Source organism: Pelodiscus sinensis, chromosome 27 (assembly GCF_052426305.1).
Source record: "Pelodiscus sinensis isolate ZL-2025 chromosome 27, ASM5242630v1, whole genome shotgun sequence".
Lineage (NCBI taxonomy): Eukaryota > Metazoa > Chordata > Testudines > Trionychidae > Pelodiscus > Pelodiscus sinensis.
The window spans coordinates 3,693,387-3,704,138 of record NC_143078.1 but is presented as its reverse complement, the minus strand read 5'-3'; the positions used below and the strand labels follow the sequence as shown (position 1 = coordinate 3,704,138).

The 10,752-nt window shown below is 42.9% G+C and overlaps 1 protein-coding gene across 1 annotated transcript; it reads right to left on the bottom strand.

The window, feature by feature from the left end:
- Positions 1–4,048: 4,048 nt before the first annotated feature.
- On the bottom strand, positions 4,049–10,695 carry WDR77 (WD repeat domain 77). Its single transcript, XM_075910305.2, has 10 exons — positions 10,449–10,695; positions 9,570–9,755; positions 8,281–8,422; positions 8,144–8,193; positions 7,391–7,461; positions 6,183–6,237; positions 5,865–5,936; positions 5,642–5,750; positions 5,017–5,085; positions 4,049–4,506 (listed from the first exon to the last, which is right to left on the bottom strand). The coding sequence occupies exons 1-10, from the start codon at positions 10,555–10,557 to the stop codon at positions 4,353–4,355; spliced, it is 1,017 nt and encodes a 338-aa protein (XP_075766420.1). The 5' UTR covers positions 10,558–10,695; the 3' UTR covers positions 4,049–4,352.
- Positions 10,696–10,752: the final 57 nt, after the last annotated feature.

Here is a 10,752-nt window from a genome sequence, read left to right as displayed (position 1 = left end):
AATGAAGGTTGTATTCAGCTCTCCAAGGGCATGTCTGCACCCGCCATGCTGGAGTTCGACATTTTGGCATTCAATTTAGCAGGTGCAGTTGAGATCCATAAATCAAACGCAGAGGATAGCTCCAGTTGGTGTCTGTACTCCTGGCAGTCATGAGGTGTAAGGGAAGCGGATGACAGCGTTCGCTCCCATCAGCCTCCTGCTGTGTGGATGCTGCCAAGCTCAGCTTAAGGTAAGCCAGCCCCAGCTTTGTATTCTGTGTAACTGGAGTTGCATACCAGAAGCCAACTTTCCAGCTCTTCTAGTGTAAACCTGGCCCAAAGAATTTAGAAAGAGACAGAAATCTGCTCCTACTATGTCTGGTGCAAAACAGGGAGTCCTTCAATTTTAAAATTTAAAGGGGAGGAAAAAAGGAGCAGCGTGGGGATTGCTTGTCTCCTGTCCTTGGTAAAAGACAGAATCTTTTCTTTTCCGCCTCTATCATTACCACTCTCGCTCTTTGTGGATTAGTCCAGCAGACTGCCTATAGCAAAACACCACAGCAGCCTGTTTCTCCTGTGGCAGACATGCTACACCATCCAAGGACTGAAAGGGTATAAGCAGTGAACTGTTTGTGCCCTGTTAGGGTGTGTCCACACTGCACCCATAACTCGAAATAAGCTACGCTATTTGAGCTATGCAAATGGCGTAGCTTATTTCAAATTTGGCACTGTCTAGCTATTCTGAAATGTCCCTTACTCTTTGTGGAATGAGGTTTACAGGGATGTCCGAATAGGAGCCTGTTACATTTTGGAATAACAATTTCAAAATACCTTCAGAGCTGCAGTGTAGACATGGCCTTAGAGGCCATCTCCCCCATTCTGGTTAGGGCACCTGGACAGAGAAGCTTCCACTCACTATTCCACCCTTGTTCTCAGGAACCTTAGGGTTACTAGGACTCTAGGCTTCAGAGCTGTCCGTCCAGCTTTTCAGCAGTACCGAAACTCCCATATGCATTTGCAAGTCCTAACACGAGTGTCTTTTAAAATGGAAAATGCTTGCATTACTCACGTTACAATGAGAAAAGACAGGCTTGTTTTAAACAGTGGCTCCCTCTCTTGACTTCTCTAAATTAAACAAACACATTTTTTTCATTACATTTAGTTAAGCAACTAGTTCTCTAAAGCTCTGGATAAATTCTGTATGTTTCTTTTAAAGTACACTATCTTTCAGCACTATATAAAGCTTGGTGCTATAAAACACAAAACAATAAGATTTCTGCTGACCAGTTAAGTTACTGGTTCAAGTTCTCAATAAGCAGATAGACTATTACATGCCACAAGTGCATCCTTCGCCCATAGAATGTAATCGCTTGGGGATGGAAAGTATACATTCCTCCATCAGCACAATGAGGATTAGATCTTAACTGAGGCATGTAGGTATTTCCACTGTACAATAAAAATAAGGGTGAGGCTGAAAAATGAGATAGGGTTTATAGTCAATTAAAAGTCTTAAAAGGAAAGCACAGCCGTACTGGGTATAGAAGACCTAGTTCCAACTGCAATTATTTCCCAGTTGGCTGATCTATCCTGATGGAGAAGACTATCAATTTAATACATAATTATCCGGCCCAATATGCACTTATGAAAAAGGCTCAATTTTCAAAGAAAGATCCTTTATGGCTCTCTTGGCTGTGCAATGAAAGCTCATGAGGTAACCCAATCAAACGGATGCTGCCCCCATGCGGTGGCATAGAGGGAAGCTTAACATTGAATTAAGCTATTAAATGTTTAAAGGGAAACAAAGCATTTGGGCACTGTTGGTGCATTAACAGAGGCAGCTGAGTACTCATCAGATAGTGCACAATTTTATAATACAGCCGTCAGGGTTTACACACACACAGTCCAGCATCACCTTTTCATAGCAAGTGAAATTTCACTTATGCTATGGGCGGTGAAAGACTATTAGTTTCAGCATTTGGTTTTAAAATTTCTATGGATTTTGGAGATAATGATCAGGGCCTTGCAAACCTGTGGATAGCTGCAGCTTATTTTTGCAGGTACCAATACAGATACAAAATTGGCACAGAGAACCCTGCAAACTTGTGGATTTCCATTTTATACCAGCAAGTATCTTCACACACAGATTATCCGCTGCTCATTTTTATAGCTGCAAATGCAGATGAAGTTTTTTTTTTTTAATCTGCGCAGGCCTTTAATTATTGCCCAGCAAAATGTGATCGTGAGCAGCTGAGCCAACTGTACTTGCAAAATTAGAGAGAAGCAGAAATAGAGGCTCTTAAACACCATAGTCTCATAACAGCTTGTCATGGATTCTGGGAAGAGGGGAAGTAAAGGCAACAACTGTATCCTTGCAGTAAACAAGCTCTCACCTTGAGGTTAAATGTAGTCGGGTGTTAGTGATGCATAAGACCTTTGCACAAGGATGAATTTTATCTTTACTGGGAATAAAAAGCTTCAATGGTAGCTTCCACAGTTTTATATGCTTTCCTAAGTAGGCATACTTTACTGCAGGAGGGCCTTTATCAAGAAAAAGGTTCTACAATTCACATCTGGAACATGAAGACAAATGTATTTCCTATCCCTCAATGCAAGTCATATGTTCTAGGATTACTCTGTGGAGTGAAAACAAGATAAACAATGCACATCGATGAGCTAAGTGCCCCAGTGAATCTGTGCCCATTTAGAAATTAAAACTATGCTTTATTAAAAACTTGCCTTCCGTTTTCAAAGACATCCATCCATTTTACATGTAAACAGCACAAGTCTTGTTTCAGTTCTCACTACAGTATCACAGAGGTCCATGACAGTAAGTATGAGGTTTTTCCTCTTCCTTTATTTTAAAATTAAAGGCATTTGCTTTTATAACTCTTTCTCTTTTGAATATGCTACACCAAACTAGATCAGTGAAACATTTCTTTGTGTCGGAATTCATAAGAGAGCCAACTCGGCTTTAAATGACTAAATGGAAAAAAAAATTAAACTAGGAAATCTGTCTACCTGCCTGAACATTACCTATGGGTACTGCACCATTTGGGTCTGCTATAATCTAACGTGTAGATCTGGTGAAGTTAATATTATCCTTCATTTTGATTTCTTAGCTCATACAGAACAGCATAAACAATAAGGAGTCCCATGGCACCTTAGAGACTAACAGATTTATTAGGGCATAATGTTACACATTAAGAGGAGAAGTGGCTTCTAATCTAACTTTCTGTATCTTTGCCTCATAGTATGTGACCTACTTAAATTTTGGAGGCTAGAGAAGTGGGCAAGAACCCTGCATGGAGAACAAAATACCCTGACTGCAGTATGGAACAAGCCCAAGCATGGCAGATTTACAAAGCCACACCGTAGTGTACGGGAACAGTTTTGAAGGCATTACACAAGTTAGGAATTTGGGGAGTACAGTTCCCTCCCCAGCACAAAAAGCCATAGTTACTTTCACAAGAGGAATGAGTAAATTTGAGCTTTAAGTGAAGTATCTGCCAAACAGGGAGGCTGAAGTTTTGACCTTGGGAAGCCACAGTGGTAACTTGTCTTGGTTTTCGGGCCTCCGTTCACGTCAACTATAATGCAGCCAACTGAACTACCACCATCTTTGATACAGACACATTTCTCCATAGCCTAGACGATATTTCACCACAAAGACACTGAAAGGCTGGGCTGGAGAACCCTGTGATCCGCATAGCACAGGTCTCCATCTTTTCTCTTATTGATTATCTGAACATTCAGCTCTCTATTCACAAGGCAGCAGAAATGACTAGCAAATTCTGTGTCTGTGTAGGGACTCGAATATAGGGAAGAGGCCGCCTCCTCAACTGCGCTGGAGGTTGTATTAGTCACAGTGTAGTCCTTCTGTCTTATAAATACTGAACCACGGCTTCCTAGTCCTTTGTCAGGATTAATTTACACTACTCTTACTGTTCCACTCATCGCAACTCAAACAAGGTGCCACACAAGACCTGACAGACTTTTTAACTAGTAGGAGAATTTTGTCTGTCTTCTTCTGTAAGTGGTTTGGTAAGTGAAGAAGAATAAAAGCCAAATCCTTTGTGGTTTTATTTATTTATTTTTACCTAATTGTCAGTTTCCCTGCAATTCCTGGAAAAAAAATCTAAATTCTCTGGTGCAACACGTTAAAATTTTTTATCACAGGTGAATCTGGTCTCTACATCATGGGGCAGTTTTTGTTATTAGCTCGTGCCTAACACAAAGTTGCTACAGGACCTGTCTTCTTGGTTGCAAGCCATAAGTTCAGAGACAGGGGATGTAGCCAGATAGCTCCCTGATGCATACCACGTGGAGGTATACCAGAGATCTATCTGGACCAGCAAGTTTATAAAAAAATTAGTCCTATACACTGTTACTTGCAGCAGCTTCGCTAGTCTGAGTTGGAACTGTGTGGTGTAGAACTTGATGGTCCCATCCCACGGTGGAGAGCAAGGTCTTGTTCACAGGAGACCATGCCAGGCCTCTCACAAAGTCCCGATGAGAGCGGTTTCTGAAACTGAGGAAAGCAGAAGATGGCATTACAGATACAGTTTTATGGCAACCATACTTTCAGGCCTCATTCTCTTTACATTACCAACCACTTAGCTGCACTGTCAATACTGGGAAATTCCAGCATGCATGTGGCCAGGCAATGTTCTGTGATCAACAACTGCTGATTGATAAGTTATCAGCTGCTTTATCAACCCCCCGTTCTTGCCCGCCAAACAGACATTTGGTTAAAAAAGGGAACTGCAAGAATCTAATTTTGTTTTTTGCCTCCAGCCAAGTCCATGACCATAAACATCAGAGGGTGCATTTGATCCATTTCTGCAGTGCTACCACAAAACAAAAACAAACTAAAACACCTAATCTCTCTTTACAATAGTAGAACAGAAGTTTAATATGTTCCTCCCAAAGGGCTACTATTTTTCCCACATATAAAGCACACTTAGTGATCATTTAATTTCAGTTAATATGAGGCTAAAGGTTCAAAATGAACTAAGTATTACATCCAGTTAGTACTTACAGCTCTGAAAGGCTGGAGTCAAGAACAGCTACTGAGCAGTCTTCACTAATTGAAGCTAGGAGGGGTGTACTATAGGGTAAAAGAAAGACCAAAGTTAAAACTGCTCCTGTAGACACATTCATGTTAGCTCTCATCTGAGCTAGCGGGCTAAATGAAGTAGTGTAGGCATGGTGGCACAGGCCAGATGCCTTAGATACATACACCTGAAAACTCATATATAAACAACATATGAAACAAATGCTTCTTGCTGGAGTGAACAGACCACCAGGCAATATCGTAACCTATATCTGCACAAGTTTCTTTTAGCAATATTTAAATATTCTATTAGTATTTTCTATATTTTAATCAGCATTAATGGGCAACATTCAGTTTCCACATAAACATGAGGACAAGCAATGAAGTTACAGGATTATTCAAAGGGGTTTAAGTATTACTAACACACATTTCGATGTGGACTTTACATATATGACATTATTTCCTGTGCATGCCAAATCAGCTTGACACGTAGCCTACTACAAAAGGCTGTGGCCACAAATACTGCCAATTGCTTTAGTTCTCACAGTCAACGGGATCTATCTATTAGCGTCTAAGCTCCCTCACTGCACAGTAACATGAAGAACAGCACCTGTGTGTAGAAAATGCAAACCCGGTGATAGTTTGGGAGTGCACAGCTGAACTTAGAGCAGCATCTGGGTTCTTTGTGTCTACAAGGGCAACTGTCCCATTTTCATCACCTTTAAAAGAACAAAGGAGAACAGGATTATTAGGAAAATGAATGGGTGAAAACCAAGTACATTCAATCAGAATCTGTGATCTGGATCATGGCAATCAGTAAGAGAGCGGCTTACCCAAAACAAACGTGTCATTTTGCTGTGGATGCCATATAACTGAGGTAGGGAGGTGAGCAGAGGCACTGCAAACTGTCAGTAAAGAAACCGTGGTGAGTGTAAAGAGAACTGAGAGCTCAGATAGTCCCATGTTATTTCTGCACCTTCCGTTGCTGATTCACTAACTTGTTGTACTTATGTATTTCTATTTCTCAGCAATTGGCTGAGATAAATTTTACGGGATAGAACAATGCAAACATAATAAACCTTTGCAAATTTGGCCCCCTCTCCCTCCCCTCCCACTGAAAGATGCTATGTATTGTGCATCCACAGACTTACACATTCGAGTAGCTGGTTTGGGGCACCTGGTATCCCACAGTAAAATTCTGTCATCCTACAAATCCAAAGTTAATTGGGAGAGGAGAAAAAGAGAGAGGTTTTATACATTCTTTGCCCCCACAGATCACATCAATGCATTAAGCCTTAGACTGGGAGTCATGAGTAGTAATCTTTGCTCTGCCACTTGCTCTCTGCATGGTCGTGGGCAGAGCACTGTTTTCAGTTCCCCCTCTCTAAAAAGGGAACAATCAAGCTTACCTACATCCCCAGAGTGGGGATCAGTTTTTGTACAGTATTTCAAAAGGCAAGCACCACTGTGTAACTGCTCAGTATCATCAGTTAGTAGGGATGTTGAAAAGCAAGTAATTGGGTAACTGTGTAATTGCCGAAAATTTCAGCAGTTATATCCACCTGCAGTGTGGTGGCAGGCAGCTTCCTAGGAGCTGGTGCACACTGGGAGCCAGCTGATAAAGAGCCAGCAATGCGGGGTGTTAGCAAGCTCCCCGGGAGCGGGACATAGAATACCGCCTTCATGTAATCATTCACGGTAACCAAAAAGCCCAGGCTTATTGGTTAACTGTGTAAACAGCTATCCTGTTACATGCCTATCAAAGACAATGTTATGTGTTTGAATCAGAATATTCCTGTAACATGAAACAAATCTCATTCAAATTCATAAATGAGCAGAGCACAGATTTTTTTTCAGGTTATTTCATTCAAGATTTTTTTTCAAATTGTGACAATGGCTAAAAGCAGAGCTTATGTAAAATTTTATAACAATATTGCACAGTTGTACAATTAATTACAAGACTACCTTTTCCCTCCCATGCCCTACGTTTAAGGTCTTTCTAAACTAAATAACTGTACACACTCAGTACAGATGCAATGCATCGATGCAGACTACCCTGAATTCATACCAGTGCAATTTCTGTATTACTCTCTTGTACCAGAACATTTAAACTGGGGTAGATATATCTTCAGTACAGAGTAAGCCTTAAAAACTACAGAGCAAGCCAAGAGCAAATTTCACTGTGGTCAATACAAATTATTACAGTAAGTTATGGACCAATGACTGAGCCAAGCTGGAATGCTTCAAGATAATCCACAAAGTGCTACTTATTGACTATGCAAATTCATGTTTTAACTACAGAGTAGATGGTCCAAATTAGATTTATGCTATAGAAATTTGGAAACATAGTTAGCTTTACCTCAGCACAAGACAGGAACACGGTATCCTTACCGGGACAAGTGGCCACACAAGTCACTGGGCTAGAATGAGCTATGAAGAAAAAAAGAATGAAGCTACCAAAAGGTCGGGAATGTGGATCAAGGCTAGATGAGAGGCCTAGCTAACGAGGGGTGTCATTTGGCTCCTTTACACTGCAACTGCCTGGACTTTGGCTCATAGGGATGTAACTCCTCCATCAGCACTGAATTCACACAAACTTGTACTATCAAGTAATACAGCTACAATTCTAGGGGAGAAATATTTTCAGCCCAACATACTTATCATACAATGGCTCCACAGAGAGGGGGCAGGAAAACAGTCACTTGTTAGTATGATGTTTGGGAAGAAATGAAAGCCAAGCGAGTGACACACATTCCTGGAAACACGTGGGCTAAAAACATTCTAGCAAGCCTGCAAACCTAAGGATAATCCCACAAAACAGACTTTGTAAACGGTTAAATCATACATACTGTCCATATACAATGACGTACCCTCCTTTTTCCTTGAAAACCAAGTATCACACATTATAATCAGGATAAGTATAATTGGGTTGCAGCAAGCAATCCCAAGTAAATAGTTTTGGGTCAACAATTGTCATGCAGTCACCAGCTAGGATACTGCATAAATGCACTCTGCAGAGCTGTGTCTATTTTATTAGATTTCAAGTTCAGACTCCCAAAGGAGTGCTTAGAAATAAATGTAAGCAAAATGCCCAAGTCAGTTTGGCACTCACCTCTGTAAGAGTGCAGCACTGTTTGCTGTGGGATGTCCCAAACCTTCACGCTAGGAGTAAGAATGCACTAGTTAGGAACAGCAATGATTCACTCAAAACAAGAGAGAAGCACGTTCTTGAATGAATAGGAAACTAACCAGAAGTCTTTGCTGCCACTAACGGCCTGAGTGGTGTTAGTGAAAACGCTGACTGTGGTCACGATGTCATCATGCTCGTATTTACAAAACTTGTTCACTATCAGAGTTTCATTCTCATCCAACTCCCAGAGCTCCACAGCCCCTAAAAGAGAACAGGGAAAGCCAACAATTTTACCAAGTAGGTTCAACCAAGAACCAAAAGCAAAGCCTGAGAGAGCATGCTTAGAGCCCTGAAAATTCACGAATATCCATTTTATATGTGCGGATGTGGATGCGGTTATCCGCAGCTCATTTCTGTGGATATGGATGAAGATACAAATATTGTATTTAGAACACTACAGATTTGTGGATATCTGCTTTATATCCACACCCATAGATGTGTATATCCATGGCTCATTTTTGTGGATACAGATGGGGCTCTACAGATGCTGTATAATCAAGAGCTCATTACCCAGAAGGATCTTGGGGCAAATTGGATGTGATCTAAATGTAAACAACGCCATAAACAAATCAATGAACAGACACACAAACTGAAAGAAAGTTTTAAAAAATGCTACCATGATCGTATGACAAGTATTAGGTAGCAGTTACACAGCGGTCTTTATTTTGGAAGCACATCCCAACACATGCAATCAAAAACCTTAACAATGCTTCATTATTACAGTTATGAGTGTCATAGAAGACACCAACCTACAGGATCTGGAACATCCCTCTGAGATAAATTATTATTTATTATGGCAGCTAGGTGACCCATACATAGCTCAGGGCCCCACAATACTAGGTGTAGTACAAACAGAACAAACAAAACAGTCCCTGTTGTTACAGATGGGGATGCTGGCACAGAGCAGTGACATCGCTTGCCCATGGATTTACAGTGGCGTCAGGAACACAATTCAGACGTCTTAACTCCAAATCTATGCTCAGGCTTTGTTTAAAGGGTTCAGAATTGCAATGGTCTCAGCTGAGAGTCAAGGGCAAGGGGTAGGAATCCACCAATACAACTGATTTTGCATTATCAGTCTGTATGCATACATTCAAACGTGAGCAAATTCTTGTGGACTAATCTGCAGGTTTGCTTTTTTTTTAAAAATGTATAATTCTGAGGAGTTTTTAATCCCAAACACACTCCCACTTCTGGCCAAAAGGGACCATTGAGGCAGTCCCCTTAATGCCTTCCACATGGCATCTCACACAGCTCCCTTTATCTGCACTAGGCTAACTACTGATCATACCCCTGCATTAATGTCACAGACTACGGCGCTATAAAAAGTCAATCAGCTTTAACTTACCAGAATCTGAGGCCACCAGTATTCCTTTATCCGCTATCCATTTCAGATCTGCCACACCTGCTTCTGTCTGAACTCCAGCAGAGCAAAAGCCTTCATTTGGGGCCCGTTTTGGATCCTTGAATACCCAAATGGAACCCACCCAGCAACGCCCACTCAAGCTTGACGCCCCCAGGAGAAGAGCTCCATCTGGAAAAGAAGATGATCAAGATGAAAGAGAGTCACAAATCCTGCAATTCCGCACATAGTGATCCGATACATAAAGCCTAATATGGAACTCAGGTTATCCAAACCAAAGTTTCATCTCGAATAGGAAGAGTTTGCCTCAGATAAGGCGTGTTAACTAAGCTTATCCACTGTAAGGCCTTGTATACACTTACATGCACCCGCGATCTACTTCAGCTACTCAAAGAATGTACCTGAAGTTGACATTCTGCACGCAAAATGCTGCGGTAAGTTTGGCAGGGGCTGCTCTCACCTCAGTGCTGGCTATCTTTCTCAACTTGGTGGAGTACCAGCACAGATAGGAGCGTTCTTGGAAATCAATTTGGGAAATGATGGGGGGGTGCAATGCTGATGGGGAGGGGGTGCAATGCTGCAGGCGGGGGGGTGATGATGGGAGGGTGCAATGCTGCGGGGGGGGTGTAATGATGGAAGGTGCAATGATGGGGGGGTGCAATGCTGCAGGCGGGGGGGACTGATGATGGGAGGGTGCAATGCTGCGGGGGGGGGAGTGTAATGATGGAAGGTGCAATGATGGGGGGTGCAATGCTGGGAGGGAGGGGGGGTGTAATGATGGAAGGTGCAATGATGGGGGGGTGCAATGCTGCAGGCGGGGGGGACTGATGATGGGAGGGTGCAATGCTGCGGGGGGGGGGGTACCTGGCCGGTAATGGGCCCCGTCCAGGTGGCGCTCCATGCAGGCGGGCGCGTTGGGCGGGATGTTCCACTCGGGCCCGGCCCCCCCGTCGGGCTGCTCCGGCTCCTGCATGGCGGCAGCGCGCGACTCCCCCGGCCCGCGCGGACAGACAGCGGGAAGCGCCCACGTGCTGCTGCTGCTCCCGGGAACCCCGGCTCGGCCCCGCCCCCTGCCGGCTCCGTCTCTCCTCTCGCGAGACTGGCCGCAACGCTCTTCCCCAACACCTTCTGCGAGAGGAGTTTGCGGTTCCTCTCGCGAGATTCTGAC

Excerpts from the sequence above, each read along its gene's own strand:
- WDR77 (XM_075910305.2), bottom strand. The coding sequence starts at position 10,557 with ATGCAGGAGCCGGAGCAGCCCGACGGGGGGGCCGGGCCCGAGTGGAAC. Across the intron at positions 5,937-6,182 it reads CAAACCAGCTACTCGAATGT|TTTGCAGTGCCTCTGCTCAC; the intron begins GTAAGTCTGTGG and ends CTTTACTGACAG. Across the intron at positions 5,086-5,641 it reads TTTGCATTTTCTACACACAG|TACACCCCTCCTAGCTTCAA; the intron begins GTGCTGTTCTTC and ends TTTACCCTATAG.